The 16,316-nt window shown below is 41.1% G+C and overlaps 3 protein-coding genes across 4 annotated transcripts; 2 read left to right on the top strand and 1 right to left on the bottom strand.

Moving 5' to 3' along the window:
- Positions 1-806: 806 nt before the first annotated feature.
- Positions 807-8,761, top strand: gmcl1 (germ cell-less, spermatogenesis associated). Its single transcript, XM_084571646.1, has 15 exons — positions 807-1,697; positions 2,803-2,985; positions 3,093-3,216; positions 3,315-3,411; positions 3,501-3,598; positions 3,706-3,818; positions 3,905-3,970; positions 4,628-4,712; positions 4,789-4,879; positions 4,975-5,115; positions 5,247-5,316; positions 5,419-5,494; positions 5,581-5,726; positions 6,131-6,218; positions 6,305-8,761. Exons 2-15 carry the CDS (start codon positions 2,810-2,812, stop codon positions 6,443-6,445), a joined length of 1,512 nt encoding a protein of 503 aa, XP_084427772.1. The 5' UTR covers positions 807-1,697; positions 2,803-2,809; the 3' UTR covers positions 6,446-8,761.
- Positions 8,762-8,910: 149 nt separating this feature from the next.
- Positions 8,911-10,652, bottom strand: fam136a (family with sequence similarity 136 member A). The gene is made up of 3 exons (XM_084571647.1): positions 10,381-10,652; positions 10,161-10,301; positions 8,911-9,473 (listed from the first exon to the last, which is right to left on the bottom strand). Exons 1-3 carry the CDS (start codon positions 10,465-10,467, stop codon positions 9,285-9,287), a joined length of 417 nt encoding a protein of 138 aa, XP_084427773.1. The 5' UTR covers positions 10,468-10,652; the 3' UTR covers positions 8,911-9,284.
- A 597-nt stretch (positions 10,653-11,249) lies between these two features.
- pcyox1 (prenylcysteine oxidase 1) lies at positions 11,250-15,767 on the top strand. 2 transcript variants are annotated; one of them, XM_084571948.1, is made up of 7 exons: positions 11,250-11,561; positions 11,785-11,929; positions 12,434-12,640; positions 12,778-12,952; positions 13,050-13,261; positions 13,359-13,511; positions 13,610-15,767. In XM_084571948.1, exons 2-7 carry the CDS (start codon positions 11,809-11,811, stop codon positions 14,278-14,280), a joined length of 1,539 nt encoding a protein of 512 aa, XP_084428074.1. In that variant the 5' UTR covers positions 11,250-11,561; positions 11,785-11,808; the 3' UTR covers positions 14,281-15,767. The 2 variants fall into 2 exon arrangements, with proteins under 2 accessions (XP_084428074.1, XP_084428073.1); XM_084571947.1 differs by having other exon boundaries at positions 11,250-11,929.
- Positions 15,768-16,316: the final 549 nt, after the last annotated feature.

Raw genomic sequence — 16,316 nt, 5'->3', positions numbered from 1 at the left:
ATAATAAATAAAAAAAAAAATAATGTATTCAGGAAAAATACAAAATGAATTCAGGCTCTGGTTAAATACTGTATATGACTGATATAAAACTTGTTTGTTAAACTGTGCATATTCACCTTCACAAGGAGCTTGATTCCTTTTCTCTGGTGAACCCAATGATCTCCAACTATGCTTCACTCTGGTGGTGACTTCTGATATCTACACTGTGACATATCCACAGTGTTGCCTTGCCTTTGCAGTGGTGCCACCTGCTGCTGTGTGCAATTTCTGACTCACTGTGAGCATTTCTAGCTTAGAATACCACCAGAGGGCAGTTTTGTGTATTCTATAGCTGTTGCCAACATTTTTGTTTACTGACCCAGACGCTTTAAGGAAGAGATAACACTGTGAACTATTTGATCTCACAGTGTTCTGGATCTGAGCAGTCCCCTTCTTACTAAAGACAAGTGGCTATGGCATTTTGTAAAGTTAATGCGTTTATTAGTGCGACTTTGTTTACAGCTCAAATCAAATGCAGAAATGAGGCCATTATATGATTAACATAGGTTATACATCATTCATAAAGAGCATGCACTAGATACATTAAACTTCCTTTAAATTAAATGGAAATTGATAACAAATACCCGTCCTCTACAGTTTTTGATTCAAGGATGTGAAAAGTGACCATCTCTGTTAGATCTTAATGGCCATAATCCCTCGACCACTGCAGTTGATTGTAGACCAAACACAAGGCAGAGCGCTTTATGCTGAAATATACTGAAAAAGAGTTGTTGCTATTATAAACATGTTAAAAGGGAAGTTTTCACTTGTTTCCCCCTTCTGAATTTACAATGCAAGATGACACAGCTAACCCTAATTAGGCATGATGTTCACAACACTCTGCTTTATTTACACAACAATGGTGGCTTTGCACTTTTTGCATTGGGTGTGATCCACCTGAATAAATATCTTTGCAGAATTTCTAAATGTAAAATTATGATTTGTACATTTTTAGAGTGTGCACCTTAGACATCTGAATGTGATTTTGTAATATGCATCGAGCATTAACACATAAAGTGGACTCAGGATGTTAGACCAATCAATAAGGTCCAGCTACTGGTTATCATGTTTTTATGCTGATTCATCTCATTCGAGGATTAGCACATGTTTCAACACCATAGATAAATCAGATCTATGGAGCCTGGTTACATTATTAAAAAGAAACTCGACCAATTTTAAAACAATTAGGTGATTTGTGGCCCAACAAGTTTGACAAGACTCGTGTAGTTCCCCCGTGTCACATTAGGTGGCGCCATAGTGCGCAGCTGCCGCATACGTAACTTGAAAACGTTGCTACGAAGCACCGACAGAAGAAGAACAACAAAAGCAGCCAGAGAATTTCAGGGTAGTTACACATCATCTCCTGCCATTGGGTTTACATTTCCTTTTATGTAGAGAAAATGTAACAGGGACCGAAGTGAGCTTTGCAGTCGGGAGGCTTGTGTGGGGCAGGAGCCGGTCAGAAGGAAGGCTGTTACTGTTTTGATACGTGCCTTTGTTTGTGAGTGTGGCAGTTAAGCTAGCTGTGTGGTTAGCTCCTCTCTAACTGGTTCGTCAACGTCTGGGACCGACTTTTCTGACCGGGGATCATAACCCGTGGTTTACCGTCAACATTAACCTTACATCACTGCACAAGTTTGCCCCGCCATAATTATCAGGTAACTAAGTGAACTCCTTGTTTCTGGTAAACATACAGTGCAATCTGGTTTGCATGTGTTGAGGAAGGAACCTCTGGCTTCAGACTGTTGTGGGGAAGTGCAGCAAATTAAACTTCACTTGTTGTGGCAGCAGCTTCTTAAAGGCAGACCAAATCAGACATTAGTTCAAATGCAACAACCATCAACTAATAACATTGATCTAAGGCTTTTAGCAGATTTCATGAAGACACCACTGAAGAAGAATGCATTCTGTCCTGCACCAAATCCGCCTTCATCACTGTGGCATTGTTCAGTTTATGTTGACACAGGGTGAGGAAGGTGGTAATTCAACTGTATGATCATATGATCATTTTGCACAATGTAGTTTGTAGTGCTGTTGTACTGAATTAAGCACTTATGTGTTTCAGTTATTTAGCCTAACCCGCTGCCTATCAAAATTATACGCAATACAGTTCAGTTGTACCACAAACCACAGCCTGTGAAATGAAAACACAGTTGCATGAACAGCTCTCTCAGTTATTTAAGCTAATACTGAATTTATAACCTTCGTGAAGCTAAGATTTTGTGCAGGACTGTTATATCTGAATGCATTTCTTTTCACCAGTGTACCTAATAAACTGGCGAGTGAGTGTTAATGAAAAGTGAACCTGCTCAAATGAGTTGAGTCTGTAACAGTTTTGATAATCAGTCGGTTGTTTAGGTAAGTTATCAAGCAAATTCACTAAAACATTATTTTATTTTTTTCAATCTTCGCTAATCTTTTCTTTTTCTCTCATGGTTTTGTAAACTAAACAATTCTTTAAAAGATTTTTGAACAAAGCAAGTGTTTATCACTTGGAATTTGAATGTTTATTTCATTTTTTCCCCCAGATTTTTGTCCACATAAGTCATTTGATTGAAAAATGAATCCACAAACTAATGGGGCATTTATTTACCACTCAAGGACAGTAACCAAACCAAATAACCCCAACACGTGTTATATCTTAACACTACAAATCTCAAAAACAGCGTGTTCCAATAGTATTGATTTACGCAGCTCTGTTGCAATGTCAAGATAAAGCGTAGCTGACCTGTCATTGATCTGTTTGTTCTGTCTCTTTGGGAGGAGAGACATGGGAAGTCTGGGCAGCAGGTTCCAGTCCCCCTCTCAGGGACCAGAGGAGGCTGCAGAGGGCGCAAGTACCAGCCGCAGGCATGGCTGTGAGTGTAAGAAGAGGAAACGTAATGCTCAGTGTGACTGTGACAGTGAACCGGAGGAGGACGATGCCCTATTAGACACACCTCGCAGGCAAGCACCAGTAATCAGTCCACTCACTGTCGGAACATCAGTCATCAGTTCATTTTGTCTTACTCTTGCTTTTGTCTGTTCTCTCTGGTTTTGTTTTGTGTTTTTAGAAAGAAGTTGAAAAGCACATCAAAATACATTTATCAGACCTTGTTTCTGAACGGGGAAAACAGCGACATTCGCATCTGCGCTCTGGGACAGGAGTGGAACCTCCACAAAGTGTACCTGTGTCAGGTGAAATGAAGACACCAAACATCACTCAGTAATACGTTCTTTGATGTGGGTTATCATTGCACATTATTTATGCTGCCTTCCTTTCTTACATTTTGCAGTCAGGGTATTTCTCCAGTATGTTCAGCGGCTCTTGGAAAGAATCTAATATGATGGAAATAAACTTGGAGATCCCAGACCAGAACATCGACACTGAAGGTGAGAGTCAGAGAAAACGGATATCAACAATATTTCCTTGAACCTGTCATTGTTTACTGATATCTCTTTACTTCTTTGTCTTCTCATAGCTCTGCAAGTCGTGTTTGGGTCCCTGTACCGTGACGATGTTCTGATCAAGCCCAGCAGGGTCGTCAGTATTCTCGCTGCTGCTTGTATGTTACAGCTGGTCAGTACATTGACAAAAATCAGTAGCTGTCTGAAATGTGAGTTCTGAATTTCCAATCGTATGATACAAAACCTGATCTAAATCTCACGGTGCGTTAATGCTGACAGGACGGCTTGATCCAGCAGTGCGGCGAAACCATGAAGGAAAACATAAGTGCGAAGACTGTGTGTGGCTATTATGCTTGCGCTAGTCTCTATGGCTTGGATTCGGTCATGAAAAAGTAAGGTTTTAAATATATTTTCACTATTATTATTATTATTATGTACATATGTGCGTAAATTTATCTTTGTGGATCTGTGTCTTCAGGTGTCTCGAGTGGCTTCTTAACAACTTGATGACCCACCAAAATGTTGAGCTGATGAAAGAACTGGGGTATGTGCAAATATTCGTTTAAAGTTATTTTGATAATTTGTGAGTGTTGCTCCTCTCATCGTGATTATTATAAACTTTAAATGGGTTACAAAGCTTATGGATGTTTGTGTTTAGCATGTGAGTTGATGTCGGGACAGATTGTCGTTTGAGTGGTTGCCGTCAGGTTCAGTCAGACTTCTGCATAGGAATATATGGGTAAATAATGTCAAAGAATGGGTGTTGTCTACTTTGGAAGAGCTGAACCTGGAAATATATGAAGCCAGTCAGTCTGTGGCACTGACGCACTGACTGGGATGAGCCAGAAACATTGATTAATGTGAGCCACAAATTATATTAGTGTTGTAAAATGTTTCATGTGTCCTGTAGTATATAACCAGTGGGGAGAAGAAGTGTAGAAAAGCACTTTTATCAAATTTAAACTGGTAATTTGATACAAGTTTTTATGCCCCAGTGCCCCTTTGAAAACTCAGTTACATTCATTTAGATAAGAAGCTATTCTTGTTAGTCCAAAATAACTCCAGAGGTTCTGCCAAGATGGCTGCAGAGTGGAAAACGTGTCAGGACTATGGTTCAGAGCTGCGTCTTCTTAAAGGAGACCAGTTCAGATTGTACATTTTAATGATCATGCTCACGTTTGTCTCTGCGCTTCATGAACAGGACAGAGGTGATGGAGCAGCTCATCCAGTCCTCTGACCTGTTTGTAATGCAGGTGGAGATGGACGTATACACTGCTCTGAAAAAGGTAGAAGGAAAATTTTCATATGTGTTATCAGTCTCTGTGCTATCAGCCCTACATAACTGCTCTCGTCTGTCTGTAGTGGATGTTCCTGCAGATCAATCCATCCTGGGACGGCCCCATCAAGCAGCTTCTGGCTGACGCTGATGCCTGGCTTTGCAAACGCAGGACAGGTACCATGATCTGCACAATCTTGCAAATTGATATCTTCATATTGTATAATTATTGTTGCACACAATCATGTTTTCTATTTGACGTTTATCTGCAGACCTGTGTGAGAAGGAGCCTTTCTTGAACACAGAGGAGGGTGCAGCTTTTTGTTCAGTGTTCAAGTTTGTGCGTCTCCAGTATATCATCAACGACCTGGCATCTGCACGCATCCTGGAGAGAGACAACATTTTGCCTCCAGGTAACATGTGGTTCTATCTGACATAACAAGGCTTCTTCTTCTCCTTCTTCTTCATTGTAGTGTTATATATGTATTGTAGCATCTCATTATTGTGTTTATGTATTATTAATATTCATACTTTTCAATTGTAGACTGGCTAACAGCTGTGTACAAAAACCAGTGGTTTGCTATGCTACGGACAGAATTTGACAACGATAATGGGTGAGAACCAAAGACTGAACCTTTGTAATGAATGTTGGGGTATTAAATGCAACTTCTATAATTTTGCTGGTGTTGTGATGACAACAGTATCTTTGTCATTAGTCCTCAGGAGCCCAACAAAGACGAATTTGAGCTGAGTAGTATGAGGTGCGGCAGGAAACTGACCAAAGATGGAGATGTGAGTTAATCAGTTAGTTTGTTTCCACAGGTTTACTGATTTATTTTATTTATTTATCATGTTTTTTTTTTTTTTCCTTTTCTCAGTACTGTTGGCGGTGGACAGGCTTTAACTTTGGTTTTGATCTGCTGGTGACCTACACAAACCGTTTCATAGTCTTCAAAAGAAATACTCTGAGTCAGCCATGTGGGGGCGCTGTGAGTCTACAACCCCGGAGGCATCTGGCGTACAGGTCAGTCAACCAGACGCTGCATCAAGTTTTAAATAAGAGAACTAAGATGTTCTTATTGAAATAAATATGTCTGAAATAAAAATAAACTACTGTGCATTTTACACTGCAGTTGATTTGTGCAACTGAGCTATTTGGTTGTATATAGTTATGATAATGTTTGTGTAAAGGAATAGTTAAAGGAATGAGCATATCCCATGTATTTTGTTGGTTTGGAGGCTTTATGCTAAGCTAAGTTAGCATGGTGCTAGTGGTAGCTTTATATTTACCTTACAGACATGTGAGTGGTATCAGACTTTTCATCTAACTCTTGGCAGCTCTTCCTTTAAAAATAGTTTGCATTTATCTGCAACTTCAGCCCTTGGTTAACTTGACTCTACCTTTTGTAATATTATTTAATTTTCCAGGTTACGTCTTGCCTCCTTTGATACCCGTGGAAAGCTGGTCTGCAGTCGCTCAACGGGTTACCAGCTTCTCACCCTTGAGAAAGACCAGGTCAGAGATGTGCCCGGCTGTCACTTCATTACCATAAATAAAATGCACTTATGTATTCGCTTAATATTCCTTCTTCTATCCCTCAGGAGTATGTGGTGATGAACCTGGACAGCCGGTTGTTATCATTCCCTCTCTATGTGTGCTGCAACTTCCTGTATACATCTCCACAGTCAGAGCACCGTCCAGATTCCTCAGAACAAGAAAGCACTGCCCGCAGTGTGTCTTGATGTCTGTTCAACGGCCACTGACTGCTGCCATTCCTCTGGTAACGCTGAGACACTGACACAAGCTTGTATGTACAAGCCTCTATATTTAACACCATTTTGACACTGGACCTGTCGTCTGCATGCTTGGGGAAAATATTTTGTATCTGTGTATTCAGTGTTTTGGCAGAATTTGTAGTAAACCAGGGACACATAAACTTGGCCAAGAGGCGTCAGACCTCTGCCCTGAATCATCTGCACCGGGATGGGGGCATTATCATCTTGGAATATGGGAACAGCACAACAGAGTGAATCACGTTTCAAAGCAGTCTTCGGACCACGTCGCTTCCGTTGACCCTCAGCCCCAGAGATGGTGCATTCATGTTCTTATCGTTTGGATTTCTTGAAATAAAAATCCGTATTTGACAGAGGATGAAGGCCAGATCAACATCCACCTCATGTGTGGCTTTAAGCAGCGTTCCTCATCCTTGCTTGTTACATAAAGAGTCGCACACCTGCGCACCGGACAGACATCACTGTTGATTTGTTTAAAAATATATATTATATTCTACACCAGAGCACCTTCTGTTGAGGCTTTCTGTTTATCACCTCATGCTCCAAAAATTCAGTTTATAAATCCTGCTTTAAGTAAACCAGCATCAAAAAGACGGACTCAAACTAGCAGCTTTTCCTCATGAGAGTTGCAGGATTCTGTGTGCTTTAGCCTCATTTGCACAGTTTATGGACGTCGTATCATCGCCACCAGCTTTATGTTTATGCCGACACATTCAAGATTTCCAGATTTTGCAGCACATACCAGCTACACTGTCAAATGTCAGATTACTGGTGTAAGGCGGTTCTGACGTGAGCAGGCTCTTTGGACTGATCCAATGAGAACATTACATACCTTCGCAGCTAATATTTGTTTGGGGATTTTCTGAATCAATTGTTACCTCATAACATGAGTAGATGTGGAGATTCTCATTTGTAAACCAGACAGGGACTGCTAACTCATTCAAGTATGGTTTGTCTGTATAGCTGAAACTCATTAAGTTCAAAGTCAGATGAGTTTTTATTTGGCCATTATTTATTTATTTTTTTTTACTTCATTTTGTATTTGTATGGATTTATTTTTGCAAAAGAAATTCTACAATTCTCCACTGCCAATAAAACTGCCCTTCCAGATGGGCTATGGTGCTATCGCATGATCCTATCGATTTCCAAAAAAGGTCTTTATTTAACTATTACACTTGATAAATATCGACATATCACTTTGGTATGATGGCAAATCTTGTATTGATTGCACTTTTTTTTTTTTTTTCCATTTATCAGACGGTCACTGAAAACATTTAACAACCACTTCCACATAATATGTTCTCTACTGAATAAGTTTGAGCTCCTTTTTGGAAAACAACTGGCATTTGGATGAATGAGAATCGTCTCAGTATAAATACAGTTGAAGTCAGAAGTTTACACACACCTCAGCCAAAGACAATTTTTCACAATTTAAACATAGTAATCATTCACTTTGGAGTCTTGAGATGTTGCTTCCATCTATCCACGTAATCTTCACAATCTATTTTCTGAAGTGTGACAAACCGCCCCTAAAACATGATGCTGATACCCCCGTGCTTCAAGTTTGGGGTTATGGTCTTTGGTTTGCACGCCTTCCTCCTTCTTTTTCCTACAGACATAACGGTGGTCATTACGGCCAAAACGTTTAAATGTTTGTTTCATCAGACCAGAAGACATTTCTCCAAAAAGTAAAACCTTTGTGTCCAACTTTCAGCCGTACTCCTGACTTTTTATGGTGGAAAATCACTTGGGTCATTCATAACATAGATGTCCCAAATGACTTGCCAAAACTATTGTTTAACTTAAAATCTGTGATTTAAAAAAATGTGTTGTAATGACTTGAACCTAAGTGTGTATATATAAACCTCTGACAACTGTATATATATATATATATTCGACAGCACCTTTGTCAGAATGATTCAGGATGTTGATAGCACAGCTTTTGTCTTCAGTTGTTTATTGTGCTTTTCTGAATATAAATGAAACGACTATCCTAGCCTTTAAAGAGCTTGTGTGTGTGTTTAGAGAGGAGGAGCCTCAATTACACGCTATTCTACATTTATATGATGCAAAAGATCAAAAGTAAGAGTCTAGTCTTGGTAACTATAACTGTGATATACACGGATACACAGTTGGCTTAATTATTCTTTATGGTTGTTATCTTGAGTCCTTTCACTGCAAACTTGAGTTTATTTTCAATTAAAACATTTATCGGATTGTCTGATCTACATCGGGTCGTGTTTACTGCTCCTTATATGATTTTATACCATGACTCAGGCTGCTACCTTACAGTGTTGCCTTTCTTGTACCATCACTTGTATATAACTGAGAAAATGTCTTGTCATTAAAATACATGTAACACGTGTTTGTCGTTACTCTGTCTTTAACATTTACGTGCGGAATCCACTCAAAAACCGGTGTTCAGTCTTTTAATTCAGACAGATCTGAGCACGGGAGGTAAGACAATCACAGAACATACTGAACAACTAACAAAAAAGATGGAGGGATGAGTGCGTCTGTTTTGAAATACAATGCTCACATATGTACCATTTCTTTTTTTTAAAAAAGTGGTCTCTTCAAAGCGTTTCTGAGCCCCCACCTTGTTCTATGACATGACCCCAGATGCATTACTGACTTTCTCACAGTTGAATCAATATTTATCAGCTTCAATAACAGATCCCACAGAGGGCAGAGCCACAGTCCTTAAACTTCCCATCTTTTACGGTGTTCCAGCCCTCTATTCCTCGGACGACTAACCATGCGCTGTATGCCTGTGTAATGCAGCTGCTCACTGCTCTATAGAGTCCAAATTCTCTTTCATTCTTCGGGTCATGCTTGGGATCAGGTTAACGTGGTCGTCAACACAACTGCCCACGCAGCGGTCCATCAGCGATCGAACAGCTGTCTCCTTGGCGCCGGACTGAAACAGATCCTTGGCCTTGTCGTTGCAGTGCATCGTGCATCTGGTCAGACGGTCCTGAGGGAAGGGTGGAGGAGGGTTTAGACAGACAGACAGAAGGCTTAATATGCATGTTTAGAGATTTAGAGGTGAAGAGGTGACATAGCATTTAGGACAAAACTAATATCCAATCAGAGCCCTGCAACAGGTGGTGTGGCCCTGGGTCTAGGATTACATGAAGGCACCCTGGCAAGTTCTCTAAGATGCTTGGATATATGACAAGCTCCTTTAAAAAGTGTGTAACTAAGAGGACTCTAGCTATTTTAAAGGAAAAGCTGGTTTTGTGTAATACTAGTTGGAGCGAACTTATGTTTAAAAGCTGCATCACTTTCATTTTAACGCCTTAAACTTGTCCCTCAAAGTCCTATAAGAATTCAAAATATTATGTTGTTCATGTGAAATACTGGAACAACTATGTCTCTGTGAGATGTAACCCGTCACATATGCCTCTGAAAGACACCAAAGAAGACATGTTGTGCATGCTAAATAATTAACTCCAGACATGATGTGTATTATGATATGTGGGTAAATACAGCAACATATTTCAAAATTGACTGCTCCTGCTTTGAACGGCTTTAGAATTATTAATTACTTATGTCTAGGTAATAAAGGCAACTGCATACTGACCCCAGAAACCTGGGCCCCTACAAACCACCTACCCAAGTGTTCAGTGCTTGTACAGTGGTGAGAGTGGGAGCCTCTTACCTGAAACTTCTCCAGCTCTGAAGTGACCAGTCCCTGAGCTTTGGCCAGAGGAGTGTGACACCTTTCGATGCACTGATGCACCTGAGACATGGAGTCTGTGGAGCGATCACAGCAAGCTGCACTGCACTTGAACATGCGACCCTGCGGCAGGAAGACGCGCAATGTTAACATCCAGACATAAACTACGCCCACACACTTCCACACTAACACTATTACCCACCTGCATTTTACGGATGTGCTCCTTCTCCAGGCTTTCGACCATTTCTTCGACCACAACCTGCACGCGTGCCTGGTGTGCCTCTGCCATCTCTGCTCCCTCCTCACACACTGTCTTCAGAAATCCTCAGGAGGAGTGTAACATCTAAACCGAACCGGGCTGTGGAGATGGACCTGCGGACGAGCTGTCGCCGAGTTTCTTTACGTTGCTATTTGATAATAACTAAGGTCACCTCCATTCAAGCATGGTTCGAGATGAGAGATGATTGCGTCACTTCCGTTTTGCTTCCGCAACCGAGTTTATAAAAAAGAAACGACAAAAATTACAGGGTTCCGTTTTGTGACTGCACAACAAGATATATGGAAGAGGCGTCGTTAAAATATGTTATATTTATTATATGTGTATACTATAGTAGAAAATTGTTTTTTATTTGAGTATTCTCTGTGTTATTTATGTTTTTAAAGAAAAATAACAGGAAATAAATTACAACTTCCGCTTAGCGCCTCCCGAGTTATGCTCCGAAGCTCCGCGAGCTCTTTTCTTCCGCTAGCTTCGTGATCAATTCCCCTTTCAAAATAAAAGATAATTAGATATCTTAAAGATAAAATAGACTTTCACTGTGATATTTAGTTAGATTATCTCACTCTTTAACCTATGGTTGTCCAATTCGGATAGAAGCTGTCACACTTGAAATCATTCTAATTTAAACAGCATGATACATGAAAAAAAAATGCAATATATATTTCCTGTATTTAAATTACAGGATTGAGTAAAGGTCATATAGGCAACAAGGTCATGCATGAAACTAAGCAGACAATGAGGAGTCGTTTTCTTCGCTACTTTGTCTTCTTAACAGACAAGATCAACTATAATGTAGGCATATTTATAGGTAAATACTAAGTTATTGCTTCGTGAAGCATTTGCTTCTCACTTGCCCTTCAAATGAAAAATTGAGGCGTTTATTGTGAAAGTCCTACGTAAGCTTACCCGGAAGTGTGTCTCACTATTAAGCGACGCTCACCGTGCGTGCTCCGACGGGACTAAACATTTTGAACTAGTTTGTTAGTTTTAGTTTACAGAGGATCCTAATAACAGTTTAGTTTTTTGTGTAAGTAGTGAAGAAGATCTCTAAGAGAGCTTTAAAGTTATCTTGAAGGGTGTCTCACATAGTGACTTTTGACATAGTGAGTCCACAATGCGCACTGTGTTATGTTTTGAGTTTAAAAGAGGATGTTAGGCAGATGTGAAAATGTAACTTATCTGTATATTATGAGTTGTGTCACTGTTTTCTCAGTATGATAATACACTTCCTTTCTCTTTTTGAAATCCTGCATGCAACCTTTGACCAGGAATGACTCACTGGGACTGACTGTTGACTTGCAGCTATTAATTATTCCTCATGTACAGATGCTTCATATTGTAGCGCTGTAGATGCCCACAATGAGTCTACAGACCCTGTCACTGAGAACGCTGCTGCTCCTGGGGCTTTGGCACACCGGGAGGAGAGGTCTAGCTTCAGCTGCAGACTTGAAAGCTCAGCCCAAGAACATTGGTGAGTGTCAGACGAGCAGCATCCTGCAACAGCAACTTCCTACAACCATCCCTTCTGTTCATTTTGATGCATCCTTTTTTTAAAATGTGCTTCTTTGGAGGATAGATATCATCATCCCCAGCCAATGCAAGATGATCTAGAAACCTGATTCCTGCACTGCACATATTTTCAGTGAAGCAGACTTTTTGTGAAACAGGATGCATGCACAGATAATTCAGCATTTTCAACAAATATGTTTTTTTAAAAAACCTTGAAACTTGATTAATAACATTTTTATGCACTTGCGGTGATATGGCCCAGAATAGAAGGGAGTTAGTTAAAGTTAAAAAGACAATATGTGTGTTAAAATTACATAAAATTCATCTTTAAAAGGTCTCAGATGTGAGGATTTGATGATTTTCTGCATACATCCAGCATTCAAAGGGACCACAGATCAGAAACCTTCAGCTCCAGACCAGAAAACACGTTGATTTCACGTTGGTTTGCTCTCTTGTCACTTTAAAGCCGTGGTCGGAGCAGGCATTGGCGGCACGGCGGCAGCGTATTACCTGAGGCAAGAGTTTGGAGCCGGGGTCAAGATCGATGTGTTTGAGTCCGACGTTGTTGGAGGGCGGCTCGCGACAGTCAAGATTGGAGATCATGAGTATGAGACGGGGGGCGCTGTGATCCATCCTCTGAACCTGCACATGAAGACTTTCATTGAAAAATTAGGTAAATGTCAACACATCCTAAACAGCTGCGACTGAAGTTGTAATCCGCTCGTATGCATGAATGGTTGAAGCTGTGATTCATTCATAGTTTATGAGATTTAAAACTTTAATTCTGTTTTTTTTTTTTTTTTTTTTCAGGTATTCCTGTGAGGAAAGATGTCTCATCTAAAATGGCAATCTTTGATGGAAAGGAGCTTGTGTTTGAAGAGAGTGATTGGTTTATAATAAATTTCTTCCGCATGCTCTGGCGTTATGGGTTCAATTTCATTCGAATGCAGATGTGGGTGGAGAGTATATTGGACAAATTTATGAGGTGAGGAGGAGGTGAATTATTATCCCGTCAAGATGAGATGAAGGAATGCTTGTCCTGCTTGGTGTCCTAATGATCCTGTAAATCCCATTATTGGCAGAATCTATCAGTATCAGCAGTATGGCTACTCATTCACCAGCGTGGAGAGGATCTTGCACGCCATGGGAGGCGATGGTTTTCTTACCCTTCTGAACCAGACGCTAGAGGAAGCCATGATGGGTGAAGGGTTTTCGCAGGTCTTCCTGAACGACATAGTCTCGCCGATCACTCGCGTCAACTATGGCCAGAGTGTCCGCATCAATGGCTTCGTGGGTACGTTTTATTACATTTTAAGAGTTTGTCATGAATCTGCTCGGACATCTTTTTAGTTGAATACGTTCTCTTAAGTCATGTACGTCTTATTCTCCAGGGGCAGTGTCACTAGCGGGGGCAGATCCAGGCCTCTGGGCAGTGGATGGAGGCAATAAGAAAGTTTGCAACGGACTCCTGTACAACAGCAAAAGTGAGCTAGTCTTAGGCAGAGTGACCTCCATTGCACTCAAGGTTCGACCCGTTAAGAAAGGTAACATTCAAATTCTTTAATTTGGCACTGAATTTGCCATTTTCTCTTTCTGAATTTCTCATATGTCGTCCTAACCTCCCTCCACCTTCCATTTTTAGGCGTCACAAACACTTTCTACGAGGTGAACTATATTGAAGAATCGGGCCCTGCCCACTCTCTGTATGACATTGTGGTAATAGCAACACCACTTCACCAGGGGAAATCTGACATCACGTTCTCAGGCTTCTCTCCCGTGATCCCATCTCACTATCCGGGGCGCTTCCACCAGATAGTCACCACTTTGGTCCATGGGAAGCTGAACGTGTCCTACCTGGGGTCCACAGTAGAAGCTTCAGATTTCAACGTGGCCGAGATCCTCACCATGGACTCGAAGGGCTCGGTCATCAACAGCCTCAGCTCTCTGGCGCCTATCCACATCCCTGAGGGTTACAAGCGACGCCCCGCCAGCCAGGATAATGTCTGGAAGGTATTCTCCCCACAGCCGCTGTCCGAGGAGCAGCTGAAGAGCATGTTCCTCTCGTATGATTCGGTGTCTGAAACCAAGTGGCTGGCTTACCCGACTTACCGTCCGCCGCAGCGCAAGACCCCTCCTATCATCTTGCACGACCGGCTGTATTACATCAACACCATGGAGTGGGCAGCAAGCGCCATGGAGATGAGCGCCATTGCTGCCAGGAATGTGGCCCTGCTGGCCCACCACCGCTGGCACGAACAGGTCGGCAAGATCGACCAGGAAGACCTGCACACGCGACTGAGAGGAGAACTCTGAACGGTGAGAGCGAGAGGGAAATACTTGAAAGACATTCTCGACAAAGTCATTTTAAGCAATACAATACATCAATCATGCCCATCATTCCTACAGATCAGATAGCAGTGTACTCACCAAAGTTATTGCTGAAATCTGGCAACATGGTGACGCTAGAGCTGTAAAATTAGTCAAAATTGATCTGCCGCTGTCCAGCAATGCTAAAATCAAACGATTTCAGCTTCTCAAATGTTAAGAAACTTTGTAAATTGAGGATCTTTGGGGGTTTTTCCTGAAGTTAAAATATGGACGTGGCCACCGGGTCTGAAAACTGACGTTAACGCAGGAGTTAAATTAAGTGCAATCGTGGTCCCTTGGAAATAATTATTAGATAATAGGCCCCGGAAGAGAGGTATATCAAATCTATGCCTCCTCATCTCCTCCTTCTTGTCCAAATATGTTCACTTCTGGTTCCAGAAAAACACAAACAAGCCATTTTTGCAGAGGAAAAATAGATCAGCTGCAACTTTAAGCACAGTTTGGTATTAAACTTTAAAGGCAGTACCAGCAACGGTAAGCACAAGTCCCACTGTAAGTTGGAACCTAATTTTACTGTGCTGATGTGTATAATCACTGTGAACCACTCTACACTGCAGGGTAGACACGTGTATTTTTTTATTGCATGTTGCTCCTGTTATGAACATGGTAAACAGCAGAGTGTTGTGAAATCCTGAAGCCTTAAGAGAGATTCTTGTATTTTGGTCACTAATATAATAATGTCCCTTTGCTGATAGGTTAACGTTTCCTCCGGTTCCTACCCAGTCCCTCTACTTCTTCTGTGAGAGCGTTATGTCCACGTTTAGTATATTTACTAATATTATTAATTTGACAGTCTAATCACACAAGTTAACAGAGGGTTGTGCCTTAAAGATATCAGATATCAGAGTAATTGGGATATTTGTTCATTAAATGATAAGTTTCAGTTTTGAAATCCTGTGTCATTTGGGTCTTCCTGAGTCGTTTTTAAAGAGACAGTTGCCAGCTACGAAGGATCAAACTGCATTGATGTATTTCTACGTTTTGTTGTGATATGTACTTGGAGGATAATTGAAAGTTTTCTGTATCTGTGGTCGATCACATGTCTTGTTGCTTAGAGGTACTTTACCTAACCTACACTACTTCCAGGCTCTTCAGCCACTTTAGGGGGAAAATTTTTTTTTATTAAGCACCTTTAAAGGTGTGTTTTTCTAGATATTTGAACAAAGTATAGATCATTAACCGTGCACTTTAACGGGAAAAAAAACAAATCCGTTTTACACATTGATTTCAGAACAAATTTACGTAATTCTGAAACTTTCCTGACTACACTGTATGTTCAGTGTGTTTACAATCACAGTGAAGTGATGATTTGTACTTTTATTTTGCTGCAAAGCTTTCAGCTACAAAATAAAAGCCTTAAAGACATTGCATTATGTCTGAATCATTTCATATGCGCCGATCAGCCACAACATTAAAACCACTGACGGGAGAAGTAAATAACATTGACCACCTTGTGACAATTCAGTGTTCTGCTGGTAAACTTTTGGACCTGGGCATTCATGTACCACCCAGCTAGACCAGACCAGGCACCCCCACCCCATAGCAATGACACTCCTTGATGGCAGCAGCCATCCCCAGCAGGATGCAGCCTGACACAGACAACAACAGGAACAACTCAAAAAAACATGAAACGGCACAAGGTGTTGACCTGGCCTCCAAATTCACTAGATCCCAAACTGATCAAGCATCTCTGGGATGATCCACAGGGGCCCCTCCCCTCAACCCATAGGACCCAAAGCCCCCCACTAACAACATCCTGTTGCCAGACACCACAGGACACCCTCAGAAGGCCCATGTCCATTCTCTGATGAGTCACAACTGTTTTGGAGGCACAAGGGAGACCCACACAATATTAGGGAGGTGGTCATAGTGTTATGCCTGAACTGTGTAGATCTCTTTTGTGAAGCAACTTGCTCCTCAACTGTTGTTTTGATCTTCTTTATGTTAAATATCTTAATTTT

The sequence above is a fragment of the Chelon labrosus genome (assembly GCF_963514085.1).
Source record: "Chelon labrosus genome assembly, chromosome: 22".
In the NCBI taxonomy this organism is placed as follows: domain Eukaryota; kingdom Metazoa; phylum Chordata; class Actinopteri; order Mugiliformes; family Mugilidae; genus Chelon; species Chelon labrosus.
This window is presented reverse-complemented; position numbering and strand designations above follow the sequence as displayed.

What these genes read in the sequence shown, in the direction of transcription:
- gmcl1 (XM_084571646.1), top strand. Translation starts at nt 2,810, where the DNA reads ATGGGAAGTCTGGGCAGCAGGTTCCAGTCCCCCTCTCAGGGACCAGAG. An exon ending in CCAGAACATCGACACTGAAG is followed by an intron (nt 3,412 to 3,500) that starts GTGAGAGTCAGA and finishes GTCTTCTCATAG; the next exon opens with CTCTGCAAGTCGTGTTTGGG. An exon ending in AGACAACATTTTGCCTCCAG is followed by an intron (nt 5,116 to 5,246) that starts GTAACATGTGGT and finishes TTTCAATTGTAG; the next exon opens with ACTGGCTAACAGCTGTGTAC.
- fam136a (XM_084571647.1), bottom strand. Translation starts at nt 10,467, where the DNA reads ATGGCAGAGGCACACCAGGCACGCGTGCAGGTTGTGGTCGAAGAAATG. An exon ending in AGCACATCCGTAAAATGCAG is followed by an intron (nt 10,302 to 10,380) that starts GTGGGTAATAGT and finishes TTCCTGCCGCAG; the next exon opens with GGTCGCATGTTCAAGTGCAG. An exon ending in CAGAGCTGGAGAAGTTTCAG is followed by an intron (nt 9,474 to 10,160) that starts GTAAGAGGCTCC and finishes CCCTTCCCTCAG; the next exon opens with GACCGTCTGACCAGATGCAC.
- pcyox1 (XM_084571948.1), top strand. Translation starts at nt 11,809, where the DNA reads ATGCCCACAATGAGTCTACAGACCCTGTCACTGAGAACGCTGCTGCTC. An exon ending in GACTTTCATTGAAAAATTAG is followed by an intron (nt 12,641 to 12,777) that starts GTAAATGTCAAC and finishes TTTTTTTTTCAG; the next exon opens with GTATTCCTGTGAGGAAAGAT. An exon ending in CCGCATCAATGGCTTCGTGG is followed by an intron (nt 13,262 to 13,358) that starts GTACGTTTTATT and finishes CTTATTCTCCAG; the next exon opens with GGGCAGTGTCACTAGCGGGG.